Source organism: Rattus norvegicus, chromosome 3, assembly GCF_036323735.1.
Source record: "Rattus norvegicus strain BN/NHsdMcwi chromosome 3, GRCr8, whole genome shotgun sequence".
In the NCBI taxonomy this organism is placed as follows: Eukaryota; Metazoa; Chordata; class Mammalia; order Rodentia; family Muridae; genus Rattus; species Rattus norvegicus.
In genome coordinates this window covers 138,160,138-138,176,481 of record NC_086021.1, presented here as the reverse complement: position 1 = coordinate 138,176,481, position 16,344 = coordinate 138,160,138, and the positions used below count along the sequence as shown (strand labels likewise).

Below are 16,344 nucleotides of genomic sequence, written 5' to 3'. Positions count from 1 at the left end.
TTGAAAACTAAATCTTTTTTCTTTTTTTGTTTTCTTTTCCTCTTTAAACCTTGAGCATTTTAGGAAACCGAGGATGTGGATTTGTAATGTGTGAACACATTCAATGTTTCTTCCTAAGACAAATGCTGGTAAATAAAAATGTTCCAGTTTGTAACTGAGATGAGACATACAGCCTCGAACTTCCATTTAGCAGGGAGTCAGGGAAATGCTGTACAGGCTTTCTTCAGCCTGTCAGACAGCTGTCAAGTCCTATGCCATTGTTCCTTTCCAGAACAACACATCTGCTGATACACCTTTCAGAGTGACCTGACCAGAGATGGTGCTGGCCAGAATTCAGAGGCAACTCCTTCATCACAAATGCAATGTACCCACCAAAGCACACTATAACCCCTCAGCTTCATTCCTCAAAATCACCACCACCTACTTAAATATATATAATATATATATATATTGTGTGTGTATGTGTATGTATATATATGTGTGTGTATGTATGAGTGTGTGTATGTATGCATGCATATATATATATATATATATATATATATATATATATATATATATATATATATATATCTCCAGACAGTGCTGTGTAAGCCTTTAATCCCAGTGCTAGGGAGGCAAGTGGATCTCTGAATTTGAGGCCAGCCTGATCTACGGTGAGTTCCAGGATAGCCAGGGCTACACAGAGGAAACTCTGTCTTGAAAACCCAAACAGGACGTCGAGTGACACAGCAGAAAACAGTTCCCATTAAGTCCTTCCTGTCACCAAGGCAGGGCCTGTTCTGCCTGAGGCTGTGAGTGTGTGTGTACATGCGTGTGTGTGTACATGCGTGCGTGTGTATCAGAGAACAGTTTTATATCAGGTCACTCTTCAGGAGCTTGCTTTTTTGTTTTTAAATATGAGTACACTGTTGCTGTCTTCAGACACACCAGAAGAGGGCATCGGATCCCATTACAGATGGTTGTGAGCCACCATGTGATTGCTGGGAATTGAAGTCAGGACCTTTGGAAGAGCAGTCAGCACTCTTACCCTCTAAGCCATCTCTCCAGCCCTCAGGAGCTTGTTCTTTAATAAGAGTAGCTGGTCAGAAAGTCCCAGAGGTCCTCCCATCTCTACTTCCTCAGGATGGTGATTTTGGTGTCCTAGGCCTTTTAATATTGGTTCTATGTGTAGAACTTAGGTCCTCAAACATTTTACTGACTGATCCTTCTCCCCAGCCTGACTTCCTACTTTTCAGTCCAGGAATATAACGGTGTCCTCACCAAGTCTCTAGTGGGATCTTGCTGTATGTCCCTAGCATAGTCCTTGCTGTATGATACACACTGGTGAGGAAAACACTGGAACCTCTGAATGATATGGGAAATAGGGCAGCTAGTTCAGGGGACCTACAAGATTAACCTGCTAGAGAAAATGCCACTTCTCAGCTGACAGCCAAGCTTGGGTCATCCTTTTAATTAGAGGGAGACCAGGCACCTGTTTCTGACAAACCCTGACCAAGCACAGTCACATTCATATTCCATGACTCTATTTCTCTGTCTTAAGAATTTGCACATTTCCTGTGCTAACTCACACTGGCAAAGGAAATCACAAATTTTAGGATTTACTGGTCTCTGGCCTTGAACTAACTAATTTCTAGGAGTCCAGAATATCACTATGACATATTACTTTCAATGGAGCACTTAAATGCCAGGTAAAGGAAGGGGTTCTGGTCTGAACTGTGTTATCCTAGGGGATGGATACCTATTATATCAGAATTCCCATAGGTATACAAATTCCCTACTTACTAGATAAAAAACTGTTATATAGAAGAAGCAAGTGTAAGCTCCATGAGCACTGACCTACCAGAGATCTTAAGTGGTATAGGCTTGAAGGATATCCAGCTACAGTGACACTCACAGAGAAAATCTGTGTACAGTATGAATGCTACACCTGTCAATTAAAGCTGACTGGCTTGTAGCTGAGACAGGAAATAGAAGGTGAGACATCCGGTAGGAAGAAAGGATTCTGGGATAGAGGAGGAAGCCCCCCCCCCCAGCTCCCCACCAGAACAGGAAGGAAGGGCATGGGACCTGAACAGAGGTAGCTGGCCGTGTGGTTAAAATAAATTAAAATAAATGGGATATTAATTCATGAGATGGTTGGGGAACAGCCAAAGCTTACAGCTTAGGTATTTGTGAGTACAATTTGAGTCTCACGGTCATTATTCAGGGAGCTTGGGGCTGGGAGAAAAAACTCAGATTTTACAGATGAATGCTATAGTCCCAGGGAGTGAGATAGAAGACTGCTGTGAAACTCAAGAGTTTGAGGTCAGTCTGGGAAACAATACCTTGGAGGGAAGGGGAAATGAAGGGGTAAAAAGAGCGCGTGGTCTGTAACAAGGTGTATGGAAGCTGAGGCAGGAAGAGCTGCAGTTCCTGGAATGTCTGGGCTACATAGTAAACTTCAGGACGGCCTAGGCTATACAGCAAGTGGGTCAGTCATCAGCTGGAACTGGAGACTTAACACTGACTTCCCAGCAACTTTTCTTCCTAATGTAGAACCCTACTACCTGAACCTGGTTTAATGGGACAAGTAACACTTTCTTTAGGTTGCACACATTATTTAGAGATGTTTCCCGTTTTCTTTCTTTCTTATTATTTTATTTATTTACATTTCAAATGTTGTCCCCTTCCCAGTTTCCCCTCCACAAACCTCCATCCATTCCCCCCTCCTCTTTGCTTCTATGAGGGTGCTCCTTCCCCACCCACCCATCTACTCCCTTCTCACCCCTCTACCATCCTCCTATGCTGGGGCATTGAGCCTCCACAGGACCAAGGGCCTCTCCTCCCATAGGTGCCAGATAAGGCCATCCTCTGCTTCATATGTAGTTGGAGCCATGGATCCCTCCATGTATACTTTCTGATTGGTGGTCTATTCCCTGGGAGTTCGGGGTGGGGGTGGGGGTTCTGGTTGGTTGATATGGTTGCTCTTCCTACGGGGTTGTAATTCCCTTCAGCTCCTTCAGTCCTTCCCTTAACTCTTCCTTTGGGGTCCCCGGGGCTCAGTCTGATGGCTGGCTATGAGTATATGCCACCTGTAATAGTCAGGTGCTTGCTGGGAGAGTTTCTCAGTACAGCTATACCAGGCTGCTGTTTCCCATTTTCATGAAAAGAACTGCCTCAGTGATAAATACCCTGATCTACCCAGGTGGCCATGCTTACCAGTATTTTGTCTCACAGTTTCATAGGACGTTAACCTGACCATCACTTGAATAATGCCAAGCTGACAGAACTTCAAGAGCGGGAGGTTATGTATCTTAGCTATGAATGCTGGACATAAAAGAACAGAACAAAGCAAACCCCAGGGTTGTCTTGTGACAACCTGAGGTCACAGTTGTAGGCCTGTCAGACTCCTTCCTCTGACATAAAGGATGAGCTCCTTCTCCTTATCCCACCATTTTCCCCCAGTAAAAGGAGCAATGCTTGCCTAGCTGTTTTGAATCCTGGAGAAAGGATATGACACATGCTGGGTATCCTTCTCACCAACTTACTGAAGGAAAGAACTGACCTAGGCTGAGGCAAATGGCCTAGCGGTCTCTGTGGGACGCTAAACCTCATAAGGGGGAAACACATGGTCTGTGTATGTATGTGTGTGTGTGTATGTGTGTGTATATATATATATATGTATATATATATACATATACACATACATATACATATACACATACAGCCATATAATCAGGCTCCTAGCTTAGAATTGAGCCCTAGAGTGGGAACTGCTTACTTGATACAAAGAAGCTTCATGTCATAAATTAGTTATGTGACCTGTGAATTACAAATTTGGATATGCCCTGCAGAAAGACACCATACCTAGAAGCAATAAGTCTAGAAGACCTGTCACATGCCACAAGTCCCTCTCCCTCAAAAGACACTTATAACTTCTTGTTGATGATGTCAACAGCTGACGAAGGGGAAACACTCCGATGTGGTGTATATGACTCTGTGTGTTATGCCGGCCCAAGCTGGGCAGAAGTAGACTGTGGTAGAGTTTGGCTTCACTGGCAGCTTTAGTGACTATAAGGAGAAAATCCTCTCAGTGAGAACTTTAAATACACTGTCACGCACGTCACTAGAGACTGGGCTCTAAACAGGAACAAAGAACTATTTATGCCCCAGGGGAGCACTCACCAGATAGAGCCCACAGCTACATTATTCCCGTTGCTCCCTCAGTGCTGGCCTGGTGAGCTCATGAACATACTAGCAGTCTGTCTGTCTCCCTCCTTCCCTGACCCTTCTAGGACTTCTCTCCAAGGATTTACCAGAATGCTTTATTATGGTATCTCAGGGGATATTATTTCCCCCAAAGAATTAATTTTACAAAAAAAAAGTATGTCAACAGGGTCACATACACTAGCATCCAGAAGCAGCTGGTGTTACAGACACAGAACAGTACAATGTCTACCACAGTCCCATCTGTTAGGCTGTCTGGTGGGATGTGCTAAATGTTCTCAATCAATAATGAGTATTAAATGGTGCTTTTTCTAACAGTTTAAGATGAAAGGTCTAAACTCTTCTGTCAACTCCTACCTGGAAAATGATCACAGGTTTCAGGCTTTCCTCCTTCCTACTCTTTATATTGAAGCCAGTGATTTTTCTAAAGATGTGACTCTGCATATAAACCATTCAGTGCCAGAGCAGTTGAGTGGTGGTACGACCACCTAATAACCACTTCCTCTCTCTTTCTGTCCTGAGTGATGTCTGAGTGTGCGTGTGTGCATGTGGAGGTCACCGGTGGACAATGGGGCACTCTTAGTCATTTTTCACCTTATTTATTGTTTCTGAAATAACATCTCTTACTGAACCTGGAGCTCACCAATCTGGCTGGGCCTGCTAGTTGGGGAGGACACGGAGTCTTTGCCTTCCTAGCTCTGGGATTGAGGGAGGATGCCAAAGTGCCCAATTATTCACATGGGTGCTCCGGATCTAAACTCAGGTCCTTGGGCCTGAATTGCAAACACTACTGACAGGGCCAGACCCCCAGCCTCCTTTTCTTTTGGATCCTAAAGTTTCCCTATAGGGTTATCTGCCTCGATCAGAGATAATCTGCACCGACTTTTCTAAGCCGCAGAAGCTTTCTCCCCTATCTGGAGTAACTTTAAGAAGGAACATGTAGCAAAAGAAGTCTCCAGAAACTTAGAACCTTTCCCATTGGACCTGATTGGATCTCTATATTATTTTTAGAACTGGGATAGCCATTTTGTCGTTATGAGAAGACCCTATCTAAAAGACAAAGCTGTCACATGACACAATGTAAAAGGCAAGGGAAGCCAACAGTCTTGGAACTGCCCTCCTCTGTCCTGTCTCCTATTTCCTCTCTTTGATAATGGCTACATTAGATAATTATGGAAGTTAGAACTGGTCTTAACAACTGCTATAGACTAGCTGTATTCCTTGATCCTCATCTGGTGTCCACAGGCTGTTCTCCATAAAGCAAACAGAATCATTTCTTTTTCCAAACAGCAATTTGCTTAGTTCACACGTTTCTACTTCACTTGCAACAATCTTGAGCTGAGTGGTCTAGGCTAGACTTTTCTTAGTTTTATACCCTACTACTATTCCTTGTTACAGGACTTTTCAAGATAGGAATAAATGTCTACTCATGCCAGACAGGGCACCAGAGACAGACTAAAGAAACGATTCCAAACAAGTTGGGCAACGTGCACTGCCAAGTTTACTGGATAGGAACAGGATGACTCAAGGGCAGCTGGAACCCTGAAGCCCACCCAGTATAAGGGACCACTCAGATGTCCCCTGGAGCTCCCTACAGGAATGCAGGCTGTGGGGCTTCCTGAGTCCTAATGGTCTTTTCTCCTTTCCTCATGAAGGAACAGTTCAATTAGCAGGAAACAGCTAGACAGCACTGCTTGTAGGCTGTGTGGCCCCTTTAAAACCATCTAAATATGCCATCTCTTACCCCACACTTGCCTTTTCTATTTCTAGCGCCTTACTTCCCTTTCTCTACTCTCCCACTTCTTCAAGGAAATTGTGCTCAAATACTAGTTACATATTCCATTGAGGCAGCAGCTTACTAAGCTGCTCAGGCTGGCTTTGAACTTGTAATCCTCTTGCCTCAGCCTTGCTAGCTGGATTGACAAGGATGTAAACTAGACTTGGCTAAAGTCTCTCCATCCTTTTCTGTAGTAATGGGGAGTGAACCCAGGGATCTGTGACACACGTGTTAAGCAAGCTATCACTGAGCTACATCGCAGCAAGGAAGCTTTTGACCCAGGGTCAGCAGCTGCTGGTGACACTCATCCTGCTTCCTTGAGAGACATGAAAACCACAAATCTCAACTTTTTACATCAAACTACTCCTACTCCTCACTATATACACTCCAGATCCCCTGCTGGTCCCGGGCAACCTCTTCAATTGCTGTTTGGCTTTCTAGGTAGTTTTGTTCTTGAAAGCAGAGTTTCCCAAGTGGGCAGAGAGTTATTTGAGGTTGGGAGTGAGATTTGTTTTTGCTCTGTATCATATCCTTGGCACCTAGAATATTACTTGGTACCTATAAAATGCTTGCAAGTATTGAACAGATGAGTCACTAGACACGACGATGAATGAACTAGTCAGTAATGAATGGATGGGTAGATGAGAAAGGTGAAGCCATTTCCTTTTTTTACAACTTTCTTTCCGTGATTACACAGGAAAGGGGCAAGATGGACTTGGTGAACATTTCTCACCCATCATCATTAGAGACCTATTTTATATCCCACGACTCAAAAAGCTGGACCTTAGGTCTCCCTTCCTCTGCTAACAACAAAGAACTCACGTTGAATTCCTCTCTGAAGAGCTTATTGTCATCAGCCATTCTCCGGTTAATCTCCTCTTCCAGCTTGTCCACAGGCAGTGGTGGGAACTTCCTGTTGGTGCTCGGGGACCTGGCCAGAAGTGGTACACTTTGGGGCTCTGCAGTGTACAAAAGGGAAGGTCAGTTAGGGGCCCTGGAGATGGATGCAGTCCCTTTTGTGAAGACTGATGGTCTTATTGTTTTGAAAAGATGAGGAAAAGAGGCAGAAGATATGGCTGTCAGTAAAAGGTGTTTGTCACTAAGTGTGGCAGCCTCAACTGGATTCCCAGAATCTACATGATAGAAGGAGAGGACCAACTTTTGCAAGTTAGCCTCTGATCTCCACGAGCATGCCATGGCACATGTGTGTGTGTGCACAAATTAAATAAACAATGGAAAGATAAATGTAAAAGGATGGGGAAATGTTCATCTCCTGATGTTCTTCTCCAGATGTTCCCCATGTCTTACCCACATCCTCTGTGCGGCCATTTGACAGGCGGAAAGAATTGGAATGGCTCCCAGCTTGCTTGTATTTCTTAAACCTAATGAGAACATATTTGTGATGAAAAACTAGACACAGGTAAATCACTCCTTGTATTCTTGCTAACGACTCTGTCTTTTTTTTTTGGTTCTTTTTTTCGGAGCTGGGGACCGAACCCAGGGCCTTGCGCTTCCTAGGTAAGCACTCTACCACTGAGCTAAATCCCCAGCCCCAAGACTCTGTCTTTTTAACCTCTTCTGTCAATCAGAGAGAGGGGGTGGGGATGGGGGAGCCGTGGGGGTCAGGCCCTCTGAGGTGGCTCCATTCTGTGGTGACTGAGTATTTTGGGATGGGCTTCCTTACACCTGGCACCCTGAAGCCCAGCGTAGGCAACACTATATTCCAGCTTGTGGAGCTTCAGCTCCACGACATACTTGCATGCACACCCATACCAGGCGGAATATGGGAAAATGTATATAGTGGAGGTGAGGAGGAAAGTGGGAGGTGGAGAGGGTGGGGCAGTTAAAGATTTCATAAAACAAAAATCTCAGTGATCCTCAGTGCACACAGGAGTCATGGGGAGAGGCATAGAGTTCCAGAATGAGCAAAAAGAGGTTTAATGGAGACACACAGATGCCAAATTCTACAGTGCACACTGGCCCCCCTCTCTTAATTCCTGGAGAACAAGGGAGCACAGAGCAGGTTGGGTCCAAGAGAAGGTAGTCAAGGTAGGAGCTTCAGTACGAAGAGAACAAATGAACCACCATCTTCTCTCTCTTGGGTTTCCCTCCTTGCTTTGTTCATTGTCTAAAAGCTTCTGAAAGGTCGGCCAGAGGAAGACTTTAACCCTAAGACCAGCCTAGCAGACAGAGGCCAGGGGCCCTAGAGAGGTTTGGCAACAAAGCCCCAAGTAGAAACAAAGTAAGCTTTTGTGGTGCATATAATGTTACTAAGGGGCCTTTTAGGGTGTTATTGCAAAGGACAAACCTGAAGATCTTGAAACATCTGTCTCTCATAAGACAGCATGGAAGTCTCCCATCTCCAAACCACTGCTCTTCTCTAGGCTCTAGGCTGAACTAGAACTGGCAGACTTGGTTTGGACAAATAAAGCAAAGGACGCAGAGAGGCTAGGTCTTAAGCAAGACTGTATTTCTAGAAACCATTTCTCAGCAGAATTTTAATCTAAGTACTATAAGGCACTCTCTCTCTACTCAATGTCCCCTATGTCCTTAGTTGGGCTCCTGTCTTCTAGACTGTGTAGGCTTACTGAGACACTGGGGTGTCAGGATAGTCTAAGCAAATGCAGCAACATTATCATACTTACCTTAACATGTACAGAACTATAATAATAAACACAATTACTAGCAGAGAGGACAGGGCCACCATCACCGCAATGATTGGTGTCTCATCTGAAACCAAGAGAAAAGCATAGGTCATAACTTTTGTTCAATGAAGGGCTCAAGTTAGGAGCTCAGGAAGACACACTGATGCAGGATAGGGGACGTCATCAATTAAACATTTCTGCAGATGGTAGGATATGAAACACACACACACACACACACACACACACACACACACACACACACACACACGGGGGGGGGAGAGAGAGAGAGAGAGAGAGAGAGAGAGAGAGAGAGAGAGAGAGAGAATATGAGCCAGCACAAAATGTGAGACAGAAGTGGGAGGTGCAGAAATGCATACAAGAGCAAGCAGCAAGGTCCTGTGCTACAGTAGGGAGAAAAGAATCCCTTGGGCCATCTTAGGGCCATGGGTAGAAAGATGCTACCCATCTCTGATATATCATACATTTATTTACTGTATGACTTCCTGTGTTGGGATAAAATTTGTCTTTTAATTCAGAGACTCTTTCATTGTTATATCATTTGAGCTCAACAGACAGACAAACAAAACAGCAAACAACCAAGAACTAAAAGGACTCAAAGATTCAGAGGTACAAATCCTGGCAGGCCAGGAATTTAGGACCAATATTACACTCCTTCTCAGTCTCAAAGATTTCTGCCTAGAGAAAAACAGAAGAGGGAAGGAAAAAGATTGCTCTTTAATGAACCCACCTGGCCCAGGGAATGTGATTAAGCAAGGAGACACTGCTAGATCCTTATGCACCATGATCAAAGCTGCTGAGTGCTCCCTAGTCCCTTCTCCCTCAGCTGCCTTTGCTTTATGAAACTGACTATTTTAGTAAGGAACATAAGCAATGAAGAGTGGAAGGACGGTTACGTTTAAATACAGAGGTCAGGAAAGGGTCTGAGTAAACGAGTATAGTGGACAGGAAAACAATACTTCTCATAATTAATGGAGGAACTGACAAATACGGACAGGATAGGAATAGGAGTGACAGCTAACCCGTACTTCATAGGGACAGAAAGAAAAACAGTTATCAGGAAAAAAGAAAGGATGAAATGGAATAGTCTGGTTTAATAGTTATAAAGTTTCAATTTAAGATGCTCTGAGACCTGGCAAGAAGGCTTAGTAGGCAAAGGTACTTGCTAAGCAAAACCAACAGCTTAAGTTTTGAAATTTGAAACCCTCTTGCGGAAGGAGAGAACTGGCTCCTGAAAGTTGTCCTCTGAGTACCATCTGTGTACTGTGGCACATGTGTGCCCCCTCATCCCCTGTGTCCTCCCCCAATACTTTTTCGTTAATTCTAGCACAGGAGAGGATAATTCAGAGTTTAAGAGTACTGGTTTCGGGCTGGAGAGATGGCTCAGCGGTTAAGAGCACCCGACTGCTCTTCCAGAGGTCATGAGTTCAATTCCCAGCAACCACATGGTGGCTCACAACCATCTGTAAAGAGATCTGATGCCCTCTTCTGGTGTATCTGAAGACAGCTACAGTGTACTTATATATAATAAATAAATAAATCTTTAAAAAAAAAAAAAAAAAAGAGTACTGGTTTCTGTTCCAGAAGACCAGGGCTGGATTGCCAGAACCTACATGGTGGCTTGCAATCATCTGTAATCTAGTTCCAGGCAACCAGAGACCTTCTTCTGGTTTCTGGGGAGGGAGCACCAGGCATGTGTGTGGTACTCATAGATGCTGGCCAAACATTCATACACATACAATAAAATATATACATCTAAAAAAAGTTCTGCCTAATATGATGGCTGATTCTTGAAGTGCCAGGAATCCTGTGCCCAGCTATGCAGGGAACGGCGCCACAGGCCTTTAATCCCAGCATTTGGGAAGCAGAAGCAGGCCAATTTCTGGGAGTCCAAGGCTAGCCTGGTTTAAATAGTTTCAGACCATGCAGGACAAACAGTGAGATCCTGTCTCAAATTTAAATAAACTAATCTACTAGTCGTTTTTGTTTAAAGCCCCCTAAAGACCTAGACACAAAAACTTAAAACCCTAAATTCATTTGCATAGGTTATAATACAAATTCTTTCTAAATAGTTGACTCATTTCTTCTGAAAGCTTTTGGCTTTAACCTTGAGACTAATCAGTCTGACGTCACTTTATTGTAAGTGGGTAAGAGAGCGGTACAGGAAACAGATGTAAGTAGACGCTGCATTATACAACTATTAAGCTCTGTAGTTAATGGGCAAGCCTGAGCAGTGACGTCATGCCACTCGCCCAGCTTTGGGTTGCTGAGTTTGGGAAAGCGAGAGCTGGAAAGGCGAGAGAACCTTGTACAGACGTGATGACAGACGTACGTTGGGTAAAGGCTCAGGGTGACCAGTCCATTTTGCTGATGCAAATACTTCCTTTTTACTTGGTAAGAAGCCTTCAAATTATACATCAAAAACTGAATATGGTTAAATAATGGAATTATAAAAAAGAATCTGAAAAAGCATGATTTGATAAATTCTAAATTTAAGGGGCTGGGAAGTGAATCGGGGTAAAGTGCTAAGTGTGCAAGGACTTGAGTTTGGATCCAGCCAGCCTGAGGTGGCAGGCTCCAAGGTTAGCAGGAGACCCTGCCTCCAAAACAAAGTGGAGAGCAGCAGAAGACACACACACACACACACACACACACACACACACACACACACACACACACACACACACGACTAGGCATGGTGGTGCAGTTATATAATCTCAGCTCTTAGCACTTGGGAGACAGAGGTAAAAACATCAGGAGTACATAAGACTCTCAAAAATAACACCCTAAAGCCCAAAATCATGAAAAACTCCCTTAATAGATGTTCATCTTTCAAATTCAAATGCAATAATCATTTCTTGGAGTGGATGACTGACTTATCCTTCTGTCTCCAACTCAGCCTCTCTAAACAGCTGTATTACTGTCATCCTATATAAAATCTGACATCTGTACGTAAATACTCATACCCCAGAAATTCAGTTTAGCTTAGATCACAGAAATAGCGTCTGTGCTGGTTTGAATAGGAAATGTCCCTCACAGAATCATCTACTTGAAATGTGGGTCTCCAGCTGGTGCACTGTTGGGGGGGGTTATGGAACCTTTAGGAGGTACAGCTTTGCTGGGTGAAGCACATCACTGGGGAGGCCTCTGGGTTTACAGCCTTGCCTTGCTTCCTGTGTGTGGTTAAGATGTGACCTCATAGCCTCTTGTTCCTGGCACCTGTCTCCCTCACTCACTGTTACAGACTTTGTTCCTCAATAGCCACAAGCTACAATAAGCTCTTTAAGTGGTTTTGGTCACTGGCAGCAACAGAAAAGTAATACACCATCTGGGGTTGTGGGAGCTTTACACTAGGGTTGAGAATCCCTAAAAGCCATGGGGTGACAACACTTTATAAATTAAGAGGAAAACTACAGGAAGCAAATAGGATTAAAGGTAATAGACTAAAAGCCAGAAATCAATTAATTCATAAGAATTATACCCTAGAGACTGAAGAGGACCCAGATTCAATTCTCAGCACCTAGACGGTAGCTCACAACCATAACTCCAGTTCCAGAGCACATATGGTTGACAGACATACATGCAGGCAAAATATTCACACAAAATAAATACAACTTGGAAACAAACAAAAAAATATGTCCTACTATATGACCAAAGGGTAGAATTCTAGTGCAGGAATATGACAATATATAGTTATTTTATTATTAATTAAAATATATCAAGGGGCTGAAGATGGATTAAGGGTCCATTTCCAGCACCCACATGGGGGCTCACAACCACATGTGACTCCACTCCTAGGGGATCTGATGCACTTTTATAGCCTCTGAGCAACAGGCACACATGTGTGCCGCACACACATGCATGTAGCCAACACACTCATACACAAAGGTAAATTTAAAAACATAAAATACATGGAATCTGTTGGAATATGTAATGTACATGAAATCAAATGCTGTTTTCCCTTTACTCTTTTCTAAGGTAAACCTGAGAACAGTTAAGGGACAACAAGCAAACACCAGCAGAGACGGATCGTGGACAGCAGAGACAGGATGGACAGTGGACAGCAGAGACATGGTGGACAGTGGACAGACAGAACAGACAGTGGACAGAGGAGTCAGGATGGACAGTGGACAGCAGAGACAGCAGAGACAGGACAGACAGTGGACACCAAAGACAGGACAGACAGTGGACAGCAGAGACAGGACAGGCAGTGGACAGCAGAGACATGGCAGATACCCTTAAAGGACAACAGATAAAGGTGATGAGCTCACCTCTCCTGTCTTTTGAGTCAGAATTACCTGTGTAACAAGTAGAAAACAGAAACATTTACTCAGGTTAAAAGAAAACATTGCTATTTGATTTAAGGGAAAGGAAAAGAAAAAGCTCCAGGAATATAGGTAATTTCCTACATGTTCATTACACTGCAATAAATGGGGAAGAAGATTATCCAGAGTTACTAAACGTTAGTCAACTGTCTCCTTCCTTGTTCCTAAGTATGCCAATCCAAGACTCACTAAAATACAGGACTTCAAGGAAGAACACAAATAGAAGTGAATAGAAGACATCATCTCTTTAGGACGATATGAAAAATGACATTAAAGATAAAAAGATCTACACAATGAGGTGCAAACAAACAATAAAAAAAAAACCCAGAAAACCCAATGTAACTGCTATGTACCAAAGTCCATAAACTATCAGAGCAAAGCTTCACCTATGGTGAACTGGAGACAGCTAAGCAGGCAAAGGCACTACCACAGAGCCTGGTGAGTTCAAACCTACCGAGGGAAGGGGAAAACTGGCCCCACCACACCTGCACTCCCCTGCTGCTCCCCCACCCCGCACTGTGGCTGCTCCCCCCCTGCACTGTGGCTGCTCCCACCCCCCACACCTGCACTGTGGCTGCTCCCACCCCCCACACCTGCACTGTGGCTGCTCCCACCCCCCACACCTGCACTGTGGCTGCTCCCACCCCCCACACCTGCACTGTGGCTGCTCCCACCCCCCACACCTGCACTGTGGCTGCTCCCACCCCCCACACCTGCACTGTGGCTGCTCCCACCCCCCACACCTGCACTGTGGCTGCTCCCACCCCCCACACCTGCACTGTGGCTGCTCCCACCCCCCACCAGTAAACACTCAGATGCACCTGTAAAGAAGCCTGTGGTAGCTACAGCCTAAACAGATCCCTAAGACACAGTACGGTATTCTCTCATCACCACAATAAAAGTGGAAATTAACAGTCAAACTTTGAAATTCCTTTTTCCTTTCATGTTTTTTTAATAAAAACAAAACACTAGTAACTGATACATTAACAATATCACGTTTGCAAAGTAAAAACAGACCAAATTCAGAGAGAAAAAAAATCCAATAAAAAGCTACTTGTAAATATCAATGAAAACATCCTAATAAATGACAGTTCCTCACACATGCTCTGTAAGCAACGCTAATGACACTTCTTGGGCCATTAAAAAATAAAAGTAAAAGTCTCTCAAAAAGGATGGAACTCAGGCTGGAGAAATGGCTCAGGGGTTAAGAGCACTGGCTGCTCTTCCAGAGGTCCTGACTTCAATTCCCAGCAACCACATGGTGGCTCATAACCATCTGTAATGGGATCTGATGCTCTCTTCTGGTGTGTATGAAGACAAACAGCTACGTGTACTTATGCAGGAAAAAAAAAGTTTGGAACCAGAGACTGCTCAGTAAGTAAGAGTGCTGGCTGTTCTCAGAGGCTGAGTTCAGTTCCCAGCATGTACATGGAGGCTCACAATCATCTGCAAGTCCAGTTCCAACATCTGATGCCTAAATCTAGCCTTTATAGACAGAGTGCACGTACACAGTACACATACACACACATACTACATTCATATATACACAGGCAAAACACATATGTACATACGTAGCAACCTTTAAGAGAAAGTCACAGAAGTTGAAGGGGACTGGCTAGGACAGGGAAGACCAGCACTGCGATAGGAAAGACAAGATAGGGAGGAGGTGGTGAAGATGAAAACATGCTATACACATGCATGAAAGTGATAAGAGCAATTAGATACACATATGGGAGTTTTGTTTGTTTGCATGTTCATGTTTGTGAGTCAGGGTCTATGACCATGATGCATGTGTGGGGGTCAAAGGACAACCTTGGATACAAGCCATGTGTTAGGTCTCTATTGCTGTGATAAAACACTAAAGTCAGTGTGGGGACGAAAGGCTTTACTTCATCTTATAGCTTGCAGCCCGTCATCCAGGGAAGCCAGTGCAGGGATCTAAGGCAGGAACTGATGCATACTGGCTTGGTCTTCAAGGTTTGCTCAGCCCGCTTACAGAAGACGCCAAGACCACCAGCCCAGGGGTAGTGATGCACAGTGAGCAGGGCCTGCCACATCAACCATCAAGTGTACTACAGGCCAGTCTCTCAACTGTGTCAGGCTGACATGAAATCACCTCGCCTTCCGGGACCTCACCTTCCACCATATTTGAGACAAGATCTCTTCATTGTTCCTCACTGCACTGTGTACAGCAGGCTAACTGACCTGTGAGCTTCTGGGAGTTTTCCTGCCTCTACCTCCCATCCTGTCATAGCACTGAGATTATGCCTAGGTTTATGTGCATTCAGAAGACTTGAACCCAGGCCTCACGCTTGTGTGGCAAACACTTCATCCACTGACCTATGTTTGCAGCCCTCATTTTACCTTTAAGAGGACTTTTTTAAAAACTTACACTTTGGAGAGTGTGTGTGTAGGAATCTTAATGTGGAAAGAAAGTGAAAGTTAAGTCTACTTTGCTATTTGCAAGTCTCACATCGCATTTAGTGTTAAATTCAGCATGCACAGAAGATAATTACCATGGTCATCTCACAGAGCTCCTAAGTGGAAAGCAGTAGAGAATGAGACCCAGGCTATGAAATCAACTGTGCTTACTTTACAGCCCTGCCTTCTGTATTCATTCCTTCAGTCTGTGTAAGTTATTGCCTTTCTCCCCTAAGCAATGGCTATAACTCACAGGAGAACACTTTATGTTGTTATTTAGTATACAGTGTGTGTTGTGCATATCAAACAAAAGCTTTAAAACAGTATATATGTGTATATATATATATATATATATATATATATGACAAAATAAACACTAATGATTGTGGTCCCTTAAACAGACTTTATGAATGGGTCATAAACTGTATTTTAACACTAAAATATAAAGTAAAATTACTTGCAGTTCCCAACCTAATTAAGAATGGCAGTCACAGACATTTACTGTATCTCTATTTATTTATTTGTTTGTTTGTTTTTCGGAGCTGAGGACTGAACCCGGGGCCTTGCGCTTGGTAGGCAAGCACTCTACCACTGAGCTAAAATCCTCAACCCCATCTCTGTTTATTTTTACAGTAACTGAATGCAAGGCTTGGAGCACTACTGGAGGCAAGGGCCTCCAATGAGCATATTAGCCCCAGCTCTTTTTTTTTTTTTTTTTTTTGGTTCTTTTTTTCGGAGCTGGGGACCGAACCCAGGGCCTTGCGCTTCCTAGGTAAGTGCTCTACCACTGAGCTAAATCCCCAGCCCCACCCCAGCTCTTTTTGAGACAGGGTCTGATCATGTATTCTAGGCTGCTCTGGAACTCCTGCCTCAGCTTCCTGCGTGCTGCCACTAACACCTTGCCTGGCCACGTGACTAATGGAAATCTCTCAGAGCATAAGTTGTAACAGTT

At 44.0% G+C, this 16,344-nt stretch overlaps 1 protein-coding gene and 1 long non-coding RNA gene across 4 annotated transcripts in view; one reads left to right on the top strand and one right to left on the bottom strand.

The window, feature by feature from the left end:
* Ptpra (protein tyrosine phosphatase, receptor type, A) overlaps nt 1-16,344 on the bottom strand; it is a 109,575-nt gene that overhangs the window by 36,354 nt on the left and 56,877 nt on the right. For 2 of the 3 annotated variants that reach the window (XM_006235006.5, XM_039104340.2), the window contains 4 exons: nt 12,918-12,944; nt 8,629-8,713; nt 7,292-7,365; nt 6,806-6,942 (listed from right to left, as the gene is read on the bottom strand). In XM_006235006.5, coding sequence (XP_006235068.1) covers nt 6,806-6,942; nt 7,292-7,365; nt 8,629-8,713; nt 12,918-12,944 — 323 coding nt within the window. The remainder of the gene's footprint in view (nt 1-6,805; nt 6,943-7,291; nt 7,366-8,628; nt 8,714-12,917; nt 12,945-16,344) is intronic. The other variant, NM_012763.2, reaches the window with a different exon arrangement.
* LOC134486445 (uncharacterized) lies at nt 2,189-7,533 on the top strand. Its single transcript, XR_010065391.1, has 2 exons — nt 2,189-2,304; nt 6,681-7,533. It is a non-coding gene; the product is annotated as an uncharacterized LOC134486445 (long non-coding RNA).